We start from the raw sequence: 26,073 nt of genomic DNA on the forward strand, positions 1-26,073 counted from the left end.
TTGAACTAAACAAGTAGTCAAGTGAACCAAAGGGAGGGATCACCGATTAAAACACACCAAACCCCACAGGAACAGACAGAAAACAGAGCGGACTGTGACCATCTGTGGCTGCTAGCTCTACATATAAAATTTCAAGAAGGTGATGGTGCAGTGGTTAAAGCAGTAGGCTTGAGACCAAAGGATCCTTGGATCAAATCCCCGTTAGACTGCAGAATCACTAAAAGTGGGTCCTGGTGTACAGTTGAATGCCTTGCATGATAGCACCCTGGTGTGTGTGGGGGTATCGTGATTTCATCAATCAAAACTTGTCCTTTTTGCTCCATTTTGGTAATTTCCTCCTGAGAATGTGGCTTTCTTCTGTCCACCTTTCCCCTCCAGCTATCTTTCGTCTTTGTGTCATTTGGTGTAGGTATGAGAGCGTGGCTTTAATAAAGCCTCTCTGCTGGAAACAGCTGCCTGAGGGGTTTAATGACAACACTCAGACAAGCAGCAAATTTATAGCCCTCCTTCAAAAAAAAGAGTGCCCACATTTGATCAGATTTGGGAGAGAACTCTGTTAAAATATTCAAATTAAAAATGATGAGCTCTTTATTTATTTATTTTGTTTTTGTTCATTGAAAGCAGTAGCTCCAGGGCAGGGCTTGAGGAGCACTGGCCCCAGCTGAAATCTGATTTGCCCCTTATTATATATTGTGAATTTATTGTACAATTCCCACTCTGGACCAGCAAAATTAAGATGGATGCTACCTACAGTAAAACAAGAACTGCCAATAATCTATGCACCACAGTTGAAATAAAACTGAAAATTGTTATTTTCCAAGCTTTATAGATATATGCAAAGTGTCTGAACAAGGAACACTACGCAAAATATATTCAGTGGCTGTGTCTCAATTCTGAGACTGCAGCCTTAGAAGGCTGTGTTGCATGAATATTTGACCTGAGACAGTGACGGATGAACCAACTGCAACTGAAATAAGAGAATCTAGCCTATGGAGAATTCTGCAATTGTGTCATTAGCTCATCCAGCTCCTACCCCCTGTTGCTTAGCAACCTTGACAGCTGTATGCAACAAGTTAGCGTAGTGGGCATAACCCATTGTTCAGTAATCATTTTCAACACTAATTAACAGTGGTGCTTGAAAGTTTATGACAACTTGAGCTTTTACGCGTTTGACTTCTGTGATGACATCAAATATTAAAAAAAAAAAACATAATTCAGGCTACTTCATATTAAAATTTAAAAAAAAATGACACCCTTTAAACTCACAGTCAAAAATAATCTCTACAACATGACATGACTAAGATAAAAATATAAAAGCCAAAATAATAGTGTGCATAACTATGCAGACCATTATATGTACTACACAACCAAATCTGCACTTTTTTGTCGATAAGTCAGAGGATGGATACATGAACATTTCCAAGTCACTAAATGTGTCTACATCAATCATTAAGAAATACAGACTGTATGGGACAGTATGTGAAATTTGTCTGGAGGAGTCAGTTCTAAATTGACTGTGTTATCCTAAAGGGTGTATACTTGCCATTGCATGTCACTGTTTTGACTTTTCCATTTTTATTTTATGTACACTCAACAAAAATATAAACGCAACACTTTTGGTTTTGCTCCCATTTTGTATGAGATGAACTCAAAGATCTAAAACTTTTTCCACATACACAATATCACCATTTCCCTCAAATATTGTTCACAAACCAGTCTAAATCTGTGATAGTGAGCACTTCTCCTTTGCTGAGATAATCCATCCCACCTCACAGGTGTGCCATATCAAGATGCTGATTAGACATCATGATTAGTGCACAGGTGTGCCTTAGACTGTCCACAATAAAAGGCCACTCTGAAAGGTGCAGTTTTGTTTTATTGGGGGGGGGGATACCAGTCAGTATCTGGTGTGACCATTTGCCTCATGCAGTGCAACACATCTCCTTCGCATAGAGTTGATCAGGTTGTCAATTGTGGCCTGTGGAATGTTGGTCCACTCCTCTTCAATGGCTGTGCGAAGTTGCTGGATATTGGCAGGAACTGGTACACGCTGTCTTATAGCATCCCAAACATGCTCAATGGGTGACATGTCCGGTGAGTATGCCGGCCATGCAAGAACTGGGACATTTTCAGCTTCCAAGAATTGTGTACAGATCCTTGCAACATGGGGCCGTGCATTATCCTGCTGCAACATGAGGTGATGTTCTTGGATGTATGGCACAACAATGGGCCTCAGGATCTCGTCACGGTATCTCTGTGCATTCAAAATGCCATCAATAAAATGCACCTGTGTTCTTCGTCTATAACAGACGCCTGCCCATACCATAACCCCACCGCCACCATGGGCCACTCGATCCACAACATTGACATCAGAAAACCGCTCACCCACACGACGCCACACACGCTGTCTGCCATCTGCCCTGGACAGTGTGAACCGGGATTCATCCGTGAAGAGAACACCTCTCCAACGTGCCAAATGCCAGCGAATGTGAGCATTTGCCCACTCAACTCGGTTACGACGACGAACTGGAGTCAGGTCGAGACCCCGATGAGGACGACGAGCATGCAGATGAGCTTCCCTGAGACGGTTTCTGACAGTTTGTGCAGAAATTCTTTGGTTATGCAAACTGATTGTTTCAGCAGCTGTCCGAGTGGCTGGTCTCAGACGATCTTGGAGGTGAACATGCTGGATGTGGAGGTCCTGGGCTGGTGTGGTTACACGTGGTCTGCGGTTGTGAGGCTGGTTGGATGTACTACCAAATTCTCTGAAACGCCTTTGGAAACGGCTTATGGTAGAGAAATGAACATTCAATACACGAGCAACAGCTCTGGTTGACATTCCTGCTGTCAGCATGTCAATTGCACGCTCCCTCAAATCTTGCGATATCTGTGGCATTGTGCTGTGTGATAAAACTTCACCTTTCAGAGTGGCCTTTTATTGTGGGCAGTCTAAGGCACACCTGTGCACTAATCATGATGTCTAATCAGCATCTTGATATGGCACCTGAATTATGTTTGTTTTTGTTTTTTCTAAAAGTTTAAGGATTCACAAATTTGAGCACAACTGCATACTTTACGGAAACTTTAAATTGTCAGTAGGTGTGTGTTTGAATACATTTGTTTGTCTATATGTGGCCCCTCGACAGACTGGTGTCCTGTCCAGGGTGTACCTCACCTCACACCATATAACTGCTGGGATATGCTCCAGCCGCCCCGTGACCCTTAACTGGAGTAAGCAGGTATGGTAAATGAATGAATAAATGAATGTATGCTTTACTTAATTTACCAACCATTTTGTCCTGAAAAGGAAAAAAAAGAACTGCAACTGTTACACCCCAATTTTTGACATCCAAGTTGCTTCAGAAGTACAGAACCTCCCATACTAGAAAGAAAGAAAAAAAAAAAAAACCTCCAACTTATAGTCTGTAAAATATGGTTAAGCAGTTAAGTTGACTTAAAGTGTGACATTTACAGGATTTGAGTTGAACCAATTTGCAGACAAAAAAAAACAGACTTTACAAGTGGCAAAGATTCATGAAACAAAGCGCTGAAATTGCACACAGTACAGAGAGGGACCTCGGACAGGTAGACAAATGGGCTGACAGATCTTGATGGCAGGCAAGGTGGCAGCCGTGGTGTGGAGACAGCAGAACAGGAAAAAAACCAGCGCAAGCTTCAAACGGGAAAAGACTACAGAAGGAACCCACGCATGAGCATGAGGGTGATACTCAGTAATGACAAACAATGCTGACAAATGCTAACAAAAACCCAGTGATAGATAGCCACCTGCTGATGAACACAGATCTTGAGACAAGTGCATGATTAAATGAAGCGCAGTTGTGTGGAACGAGACCAGACAAATTGTAGTGACACATCCATTCACACAAACTCATCCATGGAGAGCAGGGGCACAGACAGACTGGGGGTGGACTAAGCAAGCAGTCAAGTCAAGAAAAACCAGGGATCACCAATTAAAACACACCAAACCCCACAGGAACAGGCAGAAAACAGACAGAGTGGACTGTGACCATCTGTGGCTGCTAGCTCTACATAATAGCGGGCTTGAGACCAAAGGATCCTTGGTTTAAATCCCTGTCAGACTGGAAAAATCACCAAAGGTCTTTAATTCCCAAGTTGTCCCCACTGTGCGGTTGACCACCATCATTCAAATATTAAGAAATACAAACAGTATGGTAAAGTATGCTAAATCGGTCTGGAGGAGTCAGTTCTGAGTTGGCTGTGTTATCCTAAAGGGTATATACCCAGTACACCATTGTTTTGACTTTTACAATTTTATTACATCTGCCATTTTTATTATGTCCATTAAATTTTGGAGGCGATCTAGATACTGGATCAAAATTTCACTTTATATAGGCTTTGAAGGGTTATGTCAAAGCTACTTCACAGATTCTCAACAAATTTGCACCACAGATACATATTAGGGCATGGACGACTGCACTGAATTTTGGAGGTGATCTGGATCCAGATTGGCGGACATCAGAAATCTCTGACTGCTCTTGTTTTATTCATGTCATGTGAGTTTATAGGCCTTCATTTTAGAAAAGTATAAAGAAGCCTGAATTGCGTGAGTGTGTGTGTTTTTTTTAAATCTGATGTTATTAGAAAATTCAAAATGTAAATGTTGAAGGGTTCACACAGAGGAGACAACCTGAAGGAACCTCTGCCCAGATGCTGAAGAATAAGAAAAAGAAGTTAGCCCTAAGCACGTGTCTGTCACTCCTTCCCAGCACTCCTGTTGAAAGTGCCAGTTGGGAGCTTGGCAAATTGCGGTCTGATCCAGTTGCAGTCGTTTTTAGCTCAGCATGACATTTCTGAAAAGTTTCGGTCTGGCTTCAAACCAAGACATAACACCGAAACAGCTCTACTGAGAGTTTTAAATGATTTGATTTTAGCAGCTGACTCAGGTAGTCCTGTCATCCTGATGCTTTTAGACTTGTCAGCTGCCTTAGACACAGCGACCACGCAATTCTGCTGCGTCGTCTCAAGCAGTGTGTGGGGATTACAGGCTCTGCTCTCACCTGGTTCAGTTCTTACCTCACAGGGCGGAGCTTTTCTGTGCAGCTGGGCTACTTTTCTTCAGATGTGGCCCTACTGACCTGTGGAGTCCCTCAAGGCTCCATTTTAGGTCTTATTCTTTTCATTTTGTACATATTGCTTTTCAGCTGTATCTTTTGAAAATACCAAATATCTTTGCTTTGCCGATGATGTCCATATTTACCTGCCACTAAGGTCATTACGCAATGACCCAATGCAGCCATTATTGGATTGTTTGAGTGGGGTCAAATCTTGGATGAGTGCTAATCTATTAAATCTTAATGAATTCAAGACAGAGGTTATCCTGTTTGAGGGAGCACTTCCACAGCCTGCTGTGCCGATGTCCTGGGTCCCCTGGGTTCCAACATTCATTACTGTGTGAGAAACCTTGTGGTGATTTTTGACAGCCATTTTAAATTTAATTAACAGATCAGTACTGTTGTTAGAACAATTTTCTTCCAACTCCGTCTCTTAGCCAAGTCCAAGCCATATTTCTCTAGGATTGACCTTGAGAAGGTTATCCACACCTTTGTCAGAAGTAGACTAGATTATTGTAACTCTCTGTACTTTGGCTTGGATCAGACCTCTCTAAGCCGCCTCCAGCTTATTCAGAACGCTGCTGCTTGTCTTCTTTTGGGAAAGAAAAAGTTTGACCATATTACGCCGTCTTGTCTACTCTTCACTGTCTTCCGGTCTGTTCTGGATTGATTTTAAACTTCTTTTAATCAAGTTTAAAGCCCGCAATGGCCTGGCCCCAGTGTATCTTTCAGAGCTTCTTTTTTCCTTACACCCCAACCAGAGCCTTAAGGTCTTCTGACCAACTGTTGTTGGAGGTGCCTAAAACCAGATTAAAGAGAAGAGGTGACAGAGCCTTTGCAGCAGCTGCCCCCAGACTCTGGAATAGTCCCCCCTTTAATATTAGATCAGAGACTTTTAAATCCTCTTTAAAAATTCTTTTCTCTGGCATTTCCTAAATGAGTGATTACATCTCTATTTCACCTTAGTATTTCTTCTGTTTTTCATGTTGCTTAATGCTGACAAATTATACCATATTTGTAGTCTTTCTGTCGGCTGATTCTGTTTTTTTCTCTTCGTTTGAGGTGCCGCTCCATCCAGAGGTGGGAGTGGGTGTCTTCTTCTGCAGGCCTCCCGTCCTTGGCACCAGCATGGACTCCCAAAATGTCCTGTATATCTGTCTAGTGTGTCGGTAGCATGGCCCAAGCAGAGGGTCACTCCTTTGAGCCTGGTCTGCTTGAGGTTTCTTCCTCAATATCATCAGAGGGAGTTTTTTTTTTTTTTATGTACAGCACTTTGGTCGACTGTTGTCATTGCTTTAGAAATAAAGGTTGAGTTGAGAGTTGAGTTGATCGGGTCCCCCGTCTGATCGATCCCCCTGCCTTCACTGCGCATGTGTCATTTCAGAGCACTGCAGCAAATAACTGATTACTGCCTTGTTTCTGCTTAAAACTGCACTCTACTCATCACCTATCACAGCGAAAGATGTCTGAAGCTTTTGTACAACAACCACTTCCATATAAATTCAACATTATTTAACAATAAATTAGAGAAAGTCCTAAAAATCACCTGAGATTAATGAAACCCAGCATTTGGATTACTTGTAATCTGATTACTTTTGGATTTACACCGGGCGCGACCAGATGCCACAAATTCCCATTGGTCGCATGGCGACAGACGTGCCACCATCGCCCAGTGTGTCGCTCTGCTTTCTCTGCGAAAATTCACCCCAGTGCATCATCAAATAGGGGGAGCTTCCATTCCGCTCGCCGGCTCTGGTTGTCAGTCAAGTTAACATGACGGACCTTGATCACATGGAGCGAGTTGTTGTGGAAAGCTGACAAACATCATGAGACGTTCCCAATTCAGGGATTATCATTATTTGCTGCAGGAGCTGCATCTGGATGACGGCCGCTTTCCTTCCACCTCTGCAGGACCCAGTTTGAGGACCTTCTGTCCCATTCACGCGCACATGTATACAATTAAAAAAAAGAAAAACCTCCGCTGCGCCTGTTGTGGGGCTGCTGCACGCTCCAAAAACTCTGTCATAATTGTATTTAGAAACCAGTCACCATTTGCTTTATTATACATCTGTGTAGTTAATAAATAAAATAATCTTCACGGACGATTCGCTCGCACGCACGTAAAAAAAAAAAAAAAAAAAAAAAAAGAAAGAAAACCTCCACTGCCCCTGCTGTGGGGCTGCTGCTCGCTCCAAAAACTCTGTCATAATTGTGTTTAGAAACCAGTCACCATTTGTTTTATTATACATCTGTGCAGTTAATTCATAAAATAATCTTCATGGAGGATTCGCTTGCTCGCGCATGCACATAAAAAAATTAAATAAAATAAAAACTCCGCTCCCTCTGCTGCGGGGCTGCTCCTCGCTCTTCCCCAAAAAACTCTGTCACAATTGTGCTTAGAAACCAGTCACCATTTGCTTTATTATACATCTATGTAGTTAATAAATAAAATAATCTTCATGGACAATTCGCTCGCGTGCGCACGTAACAGAAAAAAAAAATCTCCGCTGCCCCTGCTGTGGGGCTGCTGCTCGCTCCAAAAACTGATAAAGGACAAAAGGGACAAGCTCACAGGCTCACAGGCTGGCTAGTAGTGTTCCTTGTTCAGACACCTGCTCACAGGCTGCTACCAGATACAGGACATGTTCACATCTTCAGTCAAACTCCAGACATCTCCACGTCACTACATATTCAGTCCCTGATTGGTCATCGAGGCTCGACAAGACGAAAAAGTTCTGATTTTTCAACTTGGGGAGGAGGGCAACGCGACGCGACGTGACGCAATATCGCGCCACAAAAGCGCCAATCGCTCAAAATCGCTTCACTCGCATTACTTCATTCGCGTCCATCTCGTTGTGCTGAGCGGCATGGCTCCAAAACGCCTCCTTCCATAGGGATTACATGGCAACCTGTCGCTCGCGTCGCACCCGGTGTGAACGCGGCATTAGTATGAATCTCTACCCAAACCAACTAAAGGGAATAATGTGATTATTAACTATCAGATGACAAAGTAAAACCACTTAAATCACGTCCAAAACCATTTCGCCACCACCTCCCTGAAGAAGACGACGGCGTCTGGGCAGGGTTAAGAAACCTCCTTTCTTCAGGTAACAAAGCTCTGCCCAGACACTGTTGTCTCTGTCATTTCAATAGACTTCCATGTCTGAGAGGAAGGCTGTCAATCAAATATCGCGCTTCAGAAACGACCAATCACAGCAGAGCCAGTACCAACCCCTGGTTCCCTCCCCCAGCTTCAAGCGAGAGAGTAGAAATCCACTGCGCGTGAGAAGAAATCCATTTATAGAGGGCGGGGCGGGGGAGCGAAGACATATTCATCCTCGCTCGCAGCACCTTTTTCCTCACTCGAGCAGTTTCCTATAAGTGTGCACGTGCACACAGAGGTAATTTGTGCGCTCACAGTTAATATCAATGTGTGTGAACTAATACAATATGACGGAATTCATGTTTTATCACAAGAGTGGTTTTGGCACTGATCTGACGCCATAGCAGCCTCTGAACTGGGATGATGTAACAATAGATATTTCAGAAAATCAGAAAATTGTACCCCAAGACAAAGGAATGACTGGTGAAATATTAACACCTTACTTAACAGGGAATGGTGCTTGGATGCTGTACCTGGTCCCTTGGTGTAAAACACAGCCTCTGACCCCACTGAAACATTTACATGCACCAAACCTGTAAAAGTGACTATGATTTAAATAGAGCGAACAACAGTAAGGGAGAAGAACAGTTTAACACAAACAACAGGAACGATGAACTAAACGCCCAAATCCAGCAAAAGTAGAGGGATTACAGGAGACAGACTGGTGAAATGCTTTTAGCTAAATTGGTACAAATGGACAATATAAAGGTGGCTGTGAGTTTGTGTGTCTGCACGAGTGGGAGAGATGTTGGCGTTCTGGCTAAGTGCGCTGCTGAGCCCGGTGCAGACTCCCACACACAGCCTGTCTGAGACTACAGGACACGACACACAACACCCACTCAAACACATACTAATGCAAGCGCACACACGTACACCAATATTTACGATCAGCATGAGAGGACATCACCTGCAATAGCCCCCTTGTTTAGCCACCTCAGCCAATGAAAAGAGACAGTCCATGGTTGCTAGGTGACTAATAGCCCTTTTCATGGTATGATAGTGCTCCCCAAACTGGCTGCAGAAAAACAGAGAGGAAAGAGATTTTCATGAGTGATATGAGGTGAATGTATTTAGAATTCTGAGCAGAGACCTGTGATACTATACTTAAGTAAAACACATTGTTTATGAGAGGCTGAGGACAATGACAGCTTATTATTATTATTATCTTGAGTGTGTAATAAACTGTGTGTGTGGCCGTCATACTCCAGAAATCTGGTCCATTCCCGCTGGCAGTCCAGCAGAAGCTGCTCTCGAAGCTGCAGCAGCTTCTTGTAACGCTCCACCAGGAAAGGCGAGTGATACCTGATGACCGTCTTGGTGCTACAGAGGAGATGGAGGTGGTGGGTAGAGATCCATCATCATACAAAAACACAGTTGAGAGATACAGTGGACAGTCCCCTGAATAAAAAGGATCAGGAGTTGGACTACCAATATGCAGCACTTTTTTCAATTCCTGGGCATGTTACCAGTCTGTGTCCCTGGCAGTATTGCCACAGTTATTTTGAAAAGTTACTTTATTAGTTACTTTATACAGTTATTTCATTAGCAGCTAATGACAACTTGTAACTAATAAGTAATGTAACTCATGAGGTAACTACTAACTTGGTTACTCTTAAGATTGAATACTCAGTAAAGTAACTATAAGTTACTTTACTGAGTATTCAATCTTAAAAATTACCAAGTTAGATTACTAGTTACTTTTTAGTTACATTCAGCAACAAGTTGTCCACAGCTGCAAATGAAGGAACTGTATAAAGTAACTTTAAAATGTAACTGTAAAAAGTAACTAATAAAGTAACTTTTCAAAATAACTGTGGCAACACTGATATCTGAACAGCGCACGTCATCTATACTGTCCCACTTCACCCAGCTGGAAATGGGTAACGGCCTTAGCTGCAGATGTAACCTGTGATGGACTGGCATCCACTGCAGGAGGAGTCACAGAGTGTAATCCACTTCACGCTATGGAATTTGGTTATAAGCAACAGTACCAATGGGCCTTACAACCAGTATATAACTTACTTCATCTACTTCTTTAAAATGAAACAGAACAGATCAAAAACATGCTTATTTTGGGTCTACTCCTTTCTATGCCCCTGACCAAGGCAGCATCTCTACATCTGGGGTTGGTCCCAGGGCGTTGGACTGTGGCTGCTCACTGCTCCTAGTGGCTGAATTGTGTCCAACTGTAATTAGGACGGGTTAAATGCAGAGGACAAATTTTATTGTATATATGTATGTACAATAACAATAAAGGCATTTCATTTCATTTCAGATGCATGGCATGTTCTTTTGTTGCAGTTGTGATCTGTACCACCTTTTTGTGTGTGTGTGTGTGTGTGTGTGCGTGTGTGTATGGGGGGGGGGGGGGGTACTTTCTGCTACCCCTAGTTGTTAGGGGTCACTTCAGCCAATGTGCTACAGATCTGCATTGGGATTTGGCACACGTTTTATGTCAAATTCCCTTCCTGAGTTGCAGTTCTACACAGAATTTTCTTTAAAGGGATAGAACTTTTTCTCTACTTTAGCATCCTAAATAATTAGACCTGAGTGTCACAATACAAGAAGGTCTTGTGTTTGATCCCAACTGGGCAGTAGGAATTTTGATGTATTCAAATCTTTACTCAAACAATCCAGATGTACAGAATATGTGACCATGGATGTGAATGTCTGTGTGAGTTAACCCTGTGATGGCTGAGCGACTGTAATGCCATGTAAGATGTGTGCGATTATCGAGTCCTTTAAGTAGCAGAACCACTCTGCGTTAGACTTTAGGCCAGCTTTTTGCCAGTTGATGGTGTAAACACATGTTTTCCCCGTGTTTGCGTGAGGTCCCTCTGGGTGCTCTGGCTTCCTCCCACATCCAAGGACATGCAGGTAATGTGGATTGGAAACTTTAAATTGTCCGTAGGTGTGAGTGTGAATGTGTTTGTCTGTCTATATGTGGTCCTGTGACAGACTGGCATCCTGATCGGGGTGTACTCCGCCTCACGCCTTACGATTTCTGGGATAGGCTCCAGCCCCCCTAACCCTTAATTGGAGTAAGCGGTTGAAGATGAGTGAGTGAGTGGTGTCAACACTTTCTGCTGCCTTGCGACAGTAATCCACCTGTCTGACCAGACCTCATTTATAGAACAACACACCCGTGGGTGCCAAGACGAGTGCAATTTAAAGGATGCGTGGAAATCACAACAGTGGCAGGTGGAAACTATACACACTGCTTTTTCTGTTTGTTTGTTTTTTTGTTTTTGTTTGTTTTTTGTTCTTGCTTTTGTTTTACGTTTGGCAATTCTTTGATGTACCTTGTTGATTTGATCTTTGTTATTATTTGTATGGTCAAAGCAGTTGGTCACCCCTCTGAGTCTTTTTCTGCTTGAGGTTTCAAAAAACATCTGAGGGAGTTTTTTCCTCATCACTGTTGCCAAGATGCTTTCTCAGGGGCATTGGTAAGGTTAGACCTTACCCTTGAGAAGCACCTTGAGGTGACGTATGTTGTAATTTGGAGTTAAATAAATAAAATCGATTGAATTCAGATGGAAGATAGAGCCCACGTCTGGTTTAGTGAATCAATCATTATCAGATTATCCAGGAGTTCATCAAATGTCTCAACATTTATCCAAATCGTGCAGCCATAGTAACAATATGAGAAATTAATGAATATGATGGGGACAGATCACACAGTGACACTTTTTGCTGCCAAGTCAGTAATTTTTAAAAGTGACACTTTGGTCTGATTCGAGGAATTATTCTTTCATATGTATGAAAGATCAAATAAAAGCATGTTTGATGTCTCAGTAATTTTTACTTCAGTTAATGTTTATTGCTGTTTATTATTTAAAAGTTAAAATAAAAACCTACTGAAAGATTTTCACAAATCCTGGTTAAAACGCTAGGCCTCTAGTGAAAAGGGTACCATGAAATTACAGCAGAATAAATGGATGGGCCAGGGCACTCTAAAAAAAACACTAATTATCTTTTTATACATAGAAAAGTTAAAAAGTCATGACCTAACTATTAAATTTTGGGTCTGATCCAGGAAAATTTAAAATACGACATGTTTAGAGTTGTGATTAGGTCCATGTCTCACCTGCTGATTTGGACCCAGTCAGTCGGAATGCTGAACGATAGTGAGTTCTTCACCTCAATCAGAAACTGAGGGAGGAGGAGGAAGAGGAGGAGGAAGGTGTTGATAAATACGACTGTTGCTGGCAGACGTAATAATGTATCACTTTTAACTGAACCACATGCACTTGAAATGCACACAAAGCTGTGACTAAGCCTTGCAGTCAAAGAACAACATCAGTCTCCTCCTACCCGGTCTGTCTCAGTCACACTCAGACTGTACCTCCTGTCCAGACACTGTGACGTAGTCCAGCGTGGGGGCCTTCAGTGTGGTGCGGATTTCTTTGCGGTGCTCTTGAATTTCACCGAGAACAGTTTGGATCTGATCTTTCCGTTCCAACAGCAGTGGAAAGCTGGACAGATCTGAGAACAGCTCAGCCTTATCCCCTGACCTGCATACAACGCAGTTACAATGTGTCATTATTTCAAGGTGCAAACAAAATACTTTCTTCTGTTTGCTAATTTGCTTATCCTGTTGAGAGTAATGGAAGGCTGGAGTCAATCCCAGCATGCACTGGGAGAAATGGGAGATACACTGTGGACAGGTCATTAGTCACCAGCAAGTTTGTCTACCCTAAAGCTTTCTTCACATTCAATTCCAGGTTTTTATCTATTCAATTCAATTTCATCATACAGCACCAAATCACAACATACGAGGGGATATCAAAAAGATTTGAGCATCAAACAAAAAGAGCAAGATATTTGGATTTATAATGTTTTATTTTTCAACATAGTCCCCTTCCAACTCCATACACTTGTTCCATCTAGTTTGCCAGTTACTGATACCCAATGGGTAGAAGTCAACATCCTCTGCTAATAACCAGCCCTCCGCTGCAGCAGTCAGCTCATCATCATCCTCAAATCTCTGTCCCGAAGGTATTTTTTCAGCCTGGGAAAGAGGTGGAAGTCGCAAGGGAAGGAAGAAGTTCATAGCCACACTTGCGCACAGTGTCCATGGCAACCCGGCTGGTGTGGACTGGTGCACTGTCCTGGAAAAGCAGAATGCCACAACTGACACTGGAGGGTATGTCTCTTCCACACAGTGTTATGACTCAACAATTGAAGTGAGCAATATGATCCTACATGAAATAAGTAGCTAAGGCATTAATGTAGATCAGGTGTGATGCATTATAATATCCGACTGGGAAAATGTGTGAGGCTCAAAACTTTTTGATATCCCCTCGTAAGTCGCTCCAAAGGACTACATATGATTAAGATCTATGTAACCTCACCCACCACCCGAGGGAGCAATTTGCCTACAGGGGTAAAGAAAAACTCCCTCGGGCATTTATTTATTTATTACGGGAAGAAACCTCAAGAAGACCAGACTCAGTGGGGTGACGATCTGTTTTGACCATATTAACAAAAACAGAACAAAAGTACAAGAAGGAACTGTCAAACAAGCAGAGATAGAAATGCTGCTGCTAAGCAACCACATACATATAGAGTTCAGTTGTTCACAGTTGCCAAATTCTCAGTAAGGAAAGTCGCTATTGGCTGTCCGAAAAGTTGCAAGAAGTCGCTAATGACATCATCACCTAACTTGCGTAAATAGCCAGGTGTACATTACTGACGTTGTAGGGGAAAGGATTAACATCATATGTTAAGAACTACAAATGAACTTTCTAGTATTTAGTGCAGTGATTTATTTTGACAAAGAAAAATCTGCTGGAATTGAAGTGACAAGCAGGCAGTTGGGACATTTATTTATTTATGTTTGGGGAGGTGATGGTCTAGTGGTTAAGCGTTGGGCTTCAGACCAGAGGATCCTCGGTTCAAACCCCAGCCTGACCGGAAAATCACTAAGGGCCCTTGGGCAAGGTCCTTAATCCCCAAGTTGTTCACGTTATGTCTTGCAGGGCAGCACCCTGACATCGGTGTGTGAGTGTGTTTGTGTGATTGGGTGAATGTGAGGCATAATTGTAAACCGCTTTCAGCGTCTGATGCAGATGGAAAAGCCGTCCATTTACCATTTATTAATTTGCTGTTCTGCTTTAATTTTGCATGAAAAAAACATTTAACACTCGGACTAAAAATGATTTATGGACAGAATTTTATGTGGCAAAAAATAAACAACATGTACAGTTGCGAAGACAGAGGTGGGAACAAGCCTATCTTGCGTCTGTGTGAGCCAATCAGTCCTCAGTACTTAGTGCAAAGAGCTCTCAGCCAATGAAATGAAGGAACATGTTGCTGGTTATCTGCCTCCTTTTCTGTGCAAGCTGAGGAGGTGAACGGTCTCCTGTGAGTGCTTTGGTTAGTCTATTGTTAGTCTCCAATAACACCAGGAAAAGTGGCTAGATTTCTTGTTAATTACTTTTTTGAAAAAAGTTGCTAGTGAGATCTGAATAGTCACTAAATTTAGCGACAAAGTCACTAAATTAGCAATATTGCATGACAAATGGCTCAAAAGACATCCAAGAGGTGAACCGTAAAGTCCGACATAAATGGATTCACAAATGGATCACCTATTTTTCATCCATATGGTGATCTCCAGCCTATAGGCGGCTCCAGATTACACCACTTCTCATGTCAAACCACACAGACCCCACATGTCCTAGTTCTGGAAGGATTTTAGATGATTGGATGGCTAGAGGATCCTCCCTGTCCTGGTGGCTCCTCATCACCTTCAACCTTCATCACCATCTCACCTTTAGCTAGAAAATATTCTTCCCTTCCTTACTTGTGAATGAATCCTAAAAGTTGCCCATGTGACTTGTAGATAACTCTTCACAGTGTAATGTTTTTGCATTACAGGTATCTCAGAGAACATTTCCTGCATTCAGTCTGGTCATACTAACGATACTTACTTGGCAGCCTTTTCATTCAGCACCTTGAGAAAATCATGGACAGGAACTAGTAGGTCAGGAATGTCGAGCAAAAGGGTTCGAAGCAACTCTGAGTGTAGCTGTGATTGTACAGCAGGTAACAGGAAATGCAGCTTCAGCCCAAGTTGAGAAAGACTGCTCGTAATGAGATAAAACTCCTGAGTGGAAGACTAGAAGACACACACATATCAAAATGAAGACCAAGTGTAAGTGACTATATAATATAAGCATCCAACAATACTGCAGGTCAAATGTACAGGAAGTTTCAATTTTAAACACATATTCTACCAATGTTAAACTGTTATTTCCTTTTCACATTAGCTCAGATCTGTACTTCTGCCTGATCTGTTGCAATGTGGACCCCCTCTACGCTGCTCCATGGCTTTCAACATTACTGAGAATAAGTTGCAACCGTGGGCTCCCATTGCTGCCAAATACCCAATTTTTCAATCTGCCTTTGCCAACTCTGATCTATCTCTAACTCACCAATATCAGCTCCAATTCACCATCATCACACTTTTACACACGAAGTCCTTTGGGTGTGTGATGGGATGCCTTTGGGACCACTGGACGGTACAGTTGGTGTGACATATAATTCTGGATTTCTGGTATCTGAATGACTTAGATCAGACTTTGACAGAGATGCAGAGTGTATGCACTTTGTACTCTGAAACTCTAATTGATCTGTTGTCCTTTTTATTATTGTCTATTCACTTACCTTTGGGCACAATGAATTATATTTGATTGTATCAGTTGCCACTTTCCCCTTATCAGTCACCACATATTCTGTTATTTTGTACTTGTTCTTCTTCTGTTCTGTCTTGACAGAATGGCAGGTGGCCACCACACTGAGTCTGTTCTGCTTTAGGCTTCTTCCTCAAAAATAACAAAAACCTATTGGTGAGTTTTTCCCTTGCCACTGTGCTTGCTCATGGGGCGGGTAAGGTCTAGAATGCATCTATAGCGCTTTGCATGACTTTTATTTAGATTTCACACTGTATTAAAGAAAACTTAATTGAATCAGAATCAGGTTTACTGTCACTTCTTAATATATATCTCAGCACATACAGTAGTGTTCAGAATAATAGTAGTGCTATGTGACTAAAAAGATTAATCCAGGTTTTGAGTATATTTCTTATTGTTACATGGGAAACGAGGTACCAGTAGATTCAGTAGATTCTCACAAATCCAACAAGACCAAGCATTCATGATATGCACACTTTTAAGGCTATGAAATTGGGCTATTAGTAAAAAAAAAGTAGAAAAGGGGGTGTTCACAATAATAGTAGCATCTGTTGTTGACGCTACAAACTCAAAGCTATTATGTTCAAACTGCTTTTTTAGCAATCCTGTGAATCACTAAACTAGTATTTAGTTGTATAACCACAGTTTTTCATGATTTCTTCACATCTGCAAGGCATTAATTTTGTTGGTTTGGAATTAAGATTTTGCTCGTTTACTAGTGTGCTTGGGGTCATTGTCTTGTTGAAACACCCATTTCAAGGGCATGTGCTCTTCAGCATAAGGCAACATGACCTCTTCAAGTATTTTGACATATCCAAACTGATCCATGATACCTGGTATGCGATATATAGGCCCAACACCATAGTGGGAACATGCTCATATCATGATGCTTGCACCACCATGCTTCAATGTCTTCACTGTGAACTGTGGCTTGAATTCAGAGTTTGGAGGTCATCTCACAAACTGTCTGCGGCCCTTGGACCCAAAAAGAACAATTTTACTCTCATCAGTGCACAAAATATTCCTCCATTTCTCTTTAGGCCAGTTGATGTGTTATTTGGCAAACTGTAACCTCTTCTGCACGTCTTTTATTTAACAGAGGGACTTTGCGGGGGATTCTTGCAAATAAATTAGCTTCACACAGGCGTCTTCTAACTGTCACAGCACTTACAGTTAACTCCAGACTGTATTTGATCATCCTGGAGCTGATCAATGGGTGAGCCTTTGCCATTCTGGTTATTCTTCTATCCATTTTGATGGTTGTTTTCTGTTTTCCTCCACACGTCTCTGGTTTTTGTGTCCATTTTAAAGCATTGGAGATCATTGTAGATGAACAGCCTATAATTTTTTGCATCTGCGTATAAGTTTTCCCCTCTCCAATCAACTTTTTAATCAAACTAGTCTTGAAAAGTCTTGAACGTCCCATTTTCCTCAGGCTTTCAAAGAGAAACACATGTTCAACAGGTGCTGACTTTATCCTTAAATAGGGGACACCTGATTCACACCTGTTTGTTCCACAAAATTGATGAACTCACTGACAATGCCACACTACTATTATTGTGAACACCCCCTTTTCTACTTTTTTTTTTACTAATAGCCCAATTTCATAGCCTTAAGAGTGTGCATATCATGAATGCTTGGTCTTGTTGGATTTGTGAGAATCTACTGAATCTGCCCAGCATATACATTTAGTCACATCCCTCGTGATGCAAAACAAGGCGGAGGTGTTGCTCTTATTTCTAAATCTAGGTTTAGCTTATTAGCTGTTGGGGGTCACAAATATAACTCGTTTGAGCATCTGATTCTCCACTATGAACAGGATATTACGCATTGCCAAGGTCAGAAGAATAAAAATCAGCCGTATTACTTCATCACTGTATATAGGCCTCCTGGCCCATATTCTGAATTCTTAGATGAATTTGGTGCGTTGATCTGTAACTTGTCAACAAGTGCAGATAACATTCTCATCATTGCTGACTTTAATGTTCATATAAATAAGCCTTCTGATCCCATCTGCAAATCATTTACGGAAACTGTGGATGCATTAGGATTTCGGCAAAACATTCAGGACTCGACGCACATTAGTGGAAATACCATGGATTTGGTTCTCGCATGTGGTATTGCTGTCACGAATATTGACTAGATTGGACTACTGCAATGTTCTATTTTCTGGTTTACCGAAGTCCAGCATTAGGGCTCTCCAACTTATGAATTGTTCTGTAATTTGTGTCTGTAGCATGGCCCAAGCAGAGGGTCACCCCTTTGAGTTTGGTCTGCTTGAGGTTTCTTCCTCAGAGGGAGTTTTTCCTTACCACTGCTGCTCTGGGGGCTAGTAAGGTTAAACCTTACTTGTGTGAAGCACCTTGAGACAACTCTGTTGTGATTTGGCGCTATATAAATGAAGATAAATTGAAAAAAAATTGAAATCAGTAAATGAAGAAAGTTTCATTAAAGTTGTCAAACAGGGCATGTTAAAGTTATAAGGTAGAGAGAGGTCTTCAACAAATTCCAGAAAGGGCCGAGAGGGTGCAGGTTTTCTTTGCAACCACCCACTCCACCAGGTGATTTTACTGATTAACTGATTTCATCTGCTCAAAATGATGATAATCAGTGAAATCACCTGGTGGAGTGGGTGATTGCAAAAAAAAAACAAAAAAAAAAAAACACCTGCACTTCTCAGCCCGTTCTGGAAAGAATTGAAGACCTGTGTTATAAGGTGTAGCCCGGCATAAAATCTATTACATATAAGGGTACATACTGTTAAAGGGGGTAGAGCAAGGTAATTCTAAAAGTGTAATTTCCATGACCTTGATGGAGGCATGCACTCTCATGAATGTCCCTCGATTTGTTTGTATATTTATATCTGTATTTTCTATTGCATGGGGAGGCTGCAGACCAGGGAGATTAGACCACTAAATCTCATCTAGACTGATATGACAGCCAAGCTTAAAGCAGTACAGCCAACAACCATTCCCGGTGGGAGGGAGATCACAAAAACAAATCATGTCAGCTGATTTCAAGCACTACACATATGGTAAAACATTTATTTATTTCTGTTTACCATCACCTTCAGGTAAGGTTAGACAGACTCTGATTCATGGCTACAAATTTAGCACAAATGAATATAGTTTACTTTTCATGAACTGCAGCTTTATAGACACATGTAGTGCTGCGCTCTGAATCCCACAATGTGCTTGAAAAAATGAAACCATCACCACTAATCATAACTTGATTATGCAATCAGTTTAAATCATCAAGCTTCTGCTTTCTTTGAGTAATGTTACTGCGTAAGTACAGAGTCAAAGGTTAATAGGAGTCACAAGTAATGGTGTATTGTGTTAATCAGACACTGCCATTTTGTCTCCCGTGATGCTCTTTTTGGAACCCAGAAGGACAAAGAGTCGAGCCCATGAGCTTGCCATCCTCCATTGCAGTTCATCCGCAAAGTATTCACAGCGCTTCACTTTTTCCAGTTTGTTATGTTACGGCCTTATTCCAAAATGGATGAAATTCTTTTTTGCCCCTCAAACTTCTACACACTATACCCCATTATGACAATATGAAAGAAGTATTTTGAGATTTTTGCAAATTTATTAAAAATACAAAAAAAAAACAAAAAAAACAACAACAAAAATCTAACTAAGAAATCACAGACATAAGTATTCACAGCCTTTGCCATGAAGCTCACAACTGAGCTCAGGTGCATCCTGTTTCCACTTATCATCCTTGAGGTGTTTTTATAGCTTAACTGGAGTCCACCTGGGGTAAATTCAGTTGACTGGGCATGATTTGGAAAGACACACACCTGTCTACATATAAGGTCCCACACCTGACAGTGCATTTCAGAGCATAAACCAAGCATGAAGTCAAAGGAATTTCTGCTGCTTTGAAGTTCCCAATGAGCAAAGGCACCTCCATCATCCATAAATGGAATAAGTTTGGATGCACCAGGACTCTTCCTAGAGCTGGCCACACGTCTAAACTGAGTAATCGGGGGAGAAGGGCCTTAGTTAGGGAGGTGACCAAGAACGTGTCAGAGCTCTAGCATCCTCTGTGCAGAGAGGAGAAGCTTTCAGAAGGACAAACATCTCTGCAGCAATCCACCAATCAGGCCTATATGGTAGAGTGGCCAGATGTAAGACACTCCTTAGTAAAAAGCACATGACAGCAAACATGGTGCTTGCCAAAAGGCACCTGAAGGACTCTCAGACCATGAGGAACAAACTTTTCTGCTGTGATGAGACAAAGATTGAAGTCTTTGGCATGAATGTCAAGCCTCATGTTTGGAAGAAACCAGGCACCAAACGGCAAATGTCAGTTATCTCTGGTTTTTGTGTGATATTTTAAAATGTGATATTGTTAAAAACATCATTAGAATTGAGTCCAACGATGCAAGTAACCATGACATAGTCAGCTGGATCTGTGTAGGCACAGCCATCTATGTTTTCATACCTAAATAATCCACAGTTTGTTTGTCTTAATAAACTAGCACAATCACCGCACCAGCAGATCTTAGTTGATGACTAATATAATGCAGTAACAGGGAGAAGTGATGGCCATGGCCAAGCATGCACGCACGCACGCGCACACACACAAAATAATAATAAAATAAGATCTTAATTTCACTGGCAGCCACCAGGGATGAATGATTATTTGGAAATTTTTAAAAAGACACAACTTTTACAGTTCTGCTTTGAGCCAAGGTTTGTTGTTGTTGTTTTTGTCCCACTAATATTTATTCATTTACCTTTTTGTGGTATATGCTGCAGATGCCTCTCTCCAGGTCTGGCAAATGTGACAGCAGAGTTTTGATGGAATTTAAAGTGAGAGACTCCGACCGCAGAATCTCCTGCAGCGCCTCCTGCCTCTCTGAGATAGACCTGTGCTCAAGAGAAGGAGCCAAGGAAACAGAAATAAAGAGGAGTCATCAGCACATGAAGCGTATCATTTAAAAAGCCACAATGGCAAAAAGTGAATGATAGAAAGGAGCATCAAAGGCAGAGCAGATGATGGCCACTGATTAGTTTCTTCATAAATCCAGTGATGAGTCTGAAAGAAGAGGTGACACTATCAGCTGTACCGCATGTGTGTGTCTGTCTGTGTCATATGCATGACAGACATATACACCTGGTTCCTTAGCAGGATTAATCAAAAACAGTGTTATCACAAAACTAGCTGAAGGGCAGGTGTCTGGCCTCAAATAAATTTTGCTTTTTGACCTATAAAAACAGTAAATCAACAGATTAATCTTACATCAATAAGCAACTTGCATTTTACATATACAGATTGAATTATTAAAAGTTTGCCTGTGTAAAAACATGTGCAAACACAGCATTAAAAACAACCATGCATACTGATTTACAAATGGTGCACACCAGAGATAGAGTCTTCCCAATGCGCAAAATAGAGCACATCCTCCATTTATCATATTTGATTTCATGCATATGCAATTTGGGGTGTGTCCACTTGAGTGTGCAACATTGTGGGTTTTGAACATACAAATAGATAAGGTTTACACACACAATACGATTTATCAAGGCTAAAAGCAATTTCAGGAGGTGAAACTGTGTCTGTAATGGTGCATTTACACATAACGACAACAAGTCACGAATGCCACAAAGTATACATTTTTGGCCACTGATCACGAATGTGATGATTTGAGGCAGAGGCATCAAGTGTCCTCAGAACTTCTGCAACCTGTTACCACGCGTTACGATTAATGGCACATGTTGCTGGTGAATTATCAGGAACCATTACACACGGTCAAAAATAATGTTCCTCACGACTGCGCGCAACAGCACATCGTTACGTTCTGTCACGTTGTGAATGAGGCGAATTGTCTCCACAAACACACCCACCCATATTCATCCTACCATCTGCTGCTGAACAATTCAGATCACTCCAGTTTGCTCCTCAAAATCTAGATTAATCCACAGCAAAACTTTGTGATTGCATGCTTAGTTGGGCTCTGTGCCATGGAGTGACGCAGACAGGAGGAGGAGACGGAGAGAACCAGATGTGTGGCTCCATGCGGCTCTCGTCTTGCTCATTTTCCCAAACATCTGGCACAGCAGCAACAGCAGATGGAACACCTGCATGAGCATACTGATGAGCATTGGAACGAGACTTTTAGCCGACTTGGCGTCACTGTCCTTCTTCAGCATACTGCAGCAATGGAACTGAACACGGTGCAGCAGGGTTTAAATGTGCACATGTCAGAGAAGAACACTGTCACACTCTATTAAGGATCACCACTAATCAAGACGGATCAACACGCTCAGTTGCAACCTCCAAGACATGAGGCGAAATGAGGATGGTGCGTGACATTCGTGGAAGATTTTTTGACAGCCAAAAACATGCTCCACGAAAATCACAAATATCACGCTCCAACACGCATTATTAAGAAACCTATTCAAATGCGTTAAATCACATTAAGAATGTCAGGAATGTGCCAAGAATGAAGCAAATATGACATTGGTAACGCGCCATGCCTATGTGTAAACGCAGCATAATTCAGCACATATAAATATACAAAGTGTTCTGCAATAAAGGCAGACATGCATAAATTTGATTCAGTCATTCCCCATGAGCTGTTTGGGTTTGCATTTCTTTATTTTCACTCAATCTTTTATGACAAAACACCACAACTAAACAGTCATTTATAGTGGCCTATAACAAAACAAAACACCAACTGCCTAAAAAAAATTTAACAGGAAACTCATTATGCCTTATTATGTATTCACATCTGTGCTGTGCGCATCTGTTCAGCTCCAGCATGTCACTGCACCCAGGGGTTGACAGCATCAGCACAAGTATATGGTCAGGACTGCGGACAGCTCTGTGTTCACGTGTTTTCATTCGACATCTTGTGAAGGTAAAGAGAATGTGTTAACAACAGAGTGATCATCCACATTTGAAGATTGCCACCTTAAACTGAAAGTTAATGCAAGTGGAGCCGAGTGTGGACTTGTGCCAAAAACTGTGCACCTCCATTGATAAAATATTATGAAGGCATATTCATTTTTTACTTGGCCAGTGTTCAATAAATGTTTTCCATTAAAATGTGAATGTTTGTGTTATTGTGTGTATACCTACAAGTGACTGACTGAATTTAATTTTGCACTTGGTCATTAACACACACACAAAATCCTCATTTACATACGAATGTCTACATCATGTTACCACCCACTGTCATTTGCGCAATTATTCTTATTAAATCACCTGCAAAACATTCTCAATCCCAATGCAAAATGTCTGGAAAGCCTACAGAATTTAGCACTCATTATATCTATAAAGAGGCCAACACCAGTATTCCCTGAGAAGTAGCCAGCCATTCTGCCCCCGCCCCACACAGCACTGACAGTATCTGTGCAAAGGCAGATTATGAAGTCCAGCAAGTTACTGGGATCCCACAAATTCTCAGCATATTTCAAAGTACAGTCAGACCAACTGAACTAAATGCTTTACACGAACAGGCTCAGTACTTATGCTGCTACAAAAAGCGTAAACCAGAAAGCCAAAACCAAAGCCAAAACCAAATAAACAACAGCCTTAACAATTACTTAAACAGACACAACATTCTTATTCACTCATAAAAATACTGTCAATGTTTTGTGTACTGTATTGCTGCGTTGTGTGTCTGGCAGTTATTGGGTATAATCTGGGGTTTAGTGATGCTGAATTGTGTCGAGGAGCTGTCTCTGTAATCTGACAGCAGTTTTCAATCCACAGCTGTAATCCCTGCTCACTGTGGGGAGAGGGTGAAACACACAAATTACACAATCAATATTTGGATAATAACATATTACACTGCAGATACTACAGCAATAATATAATTAATAGGTATCAGTATGCAGAGTAAGTTTCAGACACTTGGTGAAGAAAGAGCTACCTGATACCGACTTACTGTATATGTGCTACATTTGTGCCTTTCAAGATTCTAACTTATGAAATGAAATGAGAAACGCTTTATTCTTCAAAGCAATGCAGAACAAATAGCAATAATACTGCAATCACTGAGTACTGCATTCTATGTAACTGCAAGCGCAGACTGTGGGTTTCGCCTGATGTTACACCGTACCATTACCGCTCTGTGCTGCTTTTGGGTCGTTTTGCATCCCCTGGGTTACCCCAACATTGTGCAGTGTGCAGGTTTCTGTGCTACAAGTAGCAATTTAAATGTAAAACTGCTGCTGGGAACTAATTTTCTTGACCGCACTTCACAATAAAACTATTTTAATGTCAAAGCAGCACGACCTGCATTATGTATCATTGTGGCAGGTTAACATTTAGCAAAATTCCACCAAAAACCCAAGTTAGCTGATGTGTTAGTTTTCTTTTCACGTTATCAAATTTTGTTGGGAATTCATTTAGAAATGCATCTCCAAAATAGATTTGATAAACCATGTAAAAGGATAGCATCTTGAAGCAACACATAATACTTTGCTAGTCAACTTTGGAGCTGAAAAGAAAAAAAAAAGTCACACACTGGGATAAAAATACCAACAACTTTGAATATCCAGTGCTTTCAGGAACTGCCGAAGCTGATTAACATCTTACGGTTGAGGATAAATAAGGTAAAAATCATTCTTGATTTTCTGAACAATTTGGATTTAAAATCTCTAACATTTTCAAAGTCCTGTGTGACACTAGTGAAAACTCTAATAAATGACATGCAGTACTGCATAAAACCTTTAAAACTTAATGCACATTAAATTTAAACTTAAGGTGCTTATAATATTTAATGAAAATTTACACATATCTAAAATGTATCAATAGCTAATATGTATGGTCACTTTACACCTTTAAAAAATACAATATTCATGTTTGGCGATAAAAGGTCCTGTGATGTATTCTGAAGCAACTTATATACTCAACAAAAATATAAACGCAACACTTTTGGTTTTGCTCCCATTTTGTATGAGATGAACTCAAAGATCTAAAACTTTTTCCACATACACAATATCACCATTTCCCTCACATATTGTTCACAAACCAGTCTAAATCTGTGATAGTGAGCACTTCTCCTTTGCTGAGATAATCCATCCCACCTCACAGGTGTGCCATACCAAGATGCTGATTAGACACCATGATTAGTGCACAGGTGTGCCTTAGACTGCCCACAATAAAAGGCCACTCTGAAAGGTGCAGTTTTATCACACAGCACAATGCCACAGATGTCGCAAGATTTGAGGGAGCGTGCAGTTGGCATGCTGACAGCAGGAATGTCAACCAGAGCTGTTGCTCGTGTATTGAATGTTCATTTCTCTACCATAAGCCGTCTCCAAAGGCGTTTCAGAGAATTTGGCAGTACATCCAACCAGCCTCACAACCGCAGACCACGTGTAACCATACCAGCCCAGGACCTCCACATCCAGCATGTTCACCTCCAAGATCGTCTGAGACCAGCCACTCGGACAGCTGCTGAAACAATCGGTTTTCATAACCAAAGAATTTCTGCACAAACTGTCAGAAACCGTCTCAGGGAAGCTCATCTGCATGCTCGTCGTCCTCATCGGGGTCTCGACCTGACTCCAGTTCGTCGTCGTAACCGACTTGAGTGGGCAAATGCTCACATTCGCTGGCGTTTGGCACGTTGGAGAGGTGTTCTCTTCACGGATGATGCGAAGGAGATGTGTTGCACTGCATGAGGCAAATGGTGGTCACTCACACCAGATACTGACTGGTATCCCCCCCCAATAAAACAAAACTGCACCTTTCAGAGTGGCCTTTTATTGTGGGCAGTCTAAGGCACACCTGTGCACTAATCATGGTGTCTAATCAGCATCTTGGTATGGCACACCTGTGAGGTGGGATGGATTATCTCAGCAAAGGAGAAGTGCTCACTATCACAGATTTAGACTGGTTTGTGAACAATATTTGAGGGAAATGGTGATATTGTGTATGTGGAAAAAGTTTTAGATCTTTGAGTTCATCTCATACAAAATGGGAGCAAAACCAAAAGTGTTGCGTTTATATTTTTGTTGAGTATATATAAACATACATACACATACATATACACCCATACACGCATACCCATATGCACACACATACCTATACACATACACATATACATATGCATATATATAAACATGATTGGGATTGAAAGGGAGATAGGAGATAG

General features: G+C 41.4%; 1 protein-coding gene and 1 long non-coding RNA gene across 5 annotated transcripts in view; one reads left to right on the forward strand and one right to left on the reverse strand.

The window, feature by feature from the left end:
* The window catches only part of msh3 (mutS homolog 3 (E. coli)), a 149,953-nt gene that overhangs the window by 75,519 nt on the left and 48,361 nt on the right, over positions 1-26,073 (reverse strand). For all 4 annotated transcript variants that reach the window (XM_034170665.1, XM_034170663.1, XM_034170664.1 and 1 more), the window contains exons 13-18: positions 20,698-20,830; positions 15,189-15,376; positions 12,602-12,770; positions 12,344-12,408; positions 9,460-9,576; positions 9,164-9,271 (exon numbers count right to left, since the gene is read on the reverse strand). In XM_034170665.1, the coding sequence (XP_034026556.1) occupies positions 9,164-9,271; positions 9,460-9,576; positions 12,344-12,408; positions 12,602-12,770; positions 15,189-15,376; positions 20,698-20,830 (780 nt within the window). The remainder of the gene's footprint in view (positions 1-9,163; positions 9,272-9,459; positions 9,577-12,343; positions 12,409-12,601; positions 12,771-15,188; positions 15,377-20,697; positions 20,831-26,073) is intronic.
* Positions 349-13,513, forward strand: LOC117510798. Its single transcript, XR_004560815.1, has 3 exons — positions 349-359; positions 11,452-11,457; positions 13,422-13,513. It is a non-coding gene; the product is annotated as an uncharacterized LOC117510798 (long non-coding RNA).

Source organism: Thalassophryne amazonica, chromosome 5, assembly GCF_902500255.1.
Source record: "Thalassophryne amazonica chromosome 5, fThaAma1.1, whole genome shotgun sequence".
NCBI classification, from domain to species: domain Eukaryota; kingdom Metazoa; phylum Chordata; class Actinopteri; order Batrachoidiformes; family Batrachoididae; genus Thalassophryne; species Thalassophryne amazonica.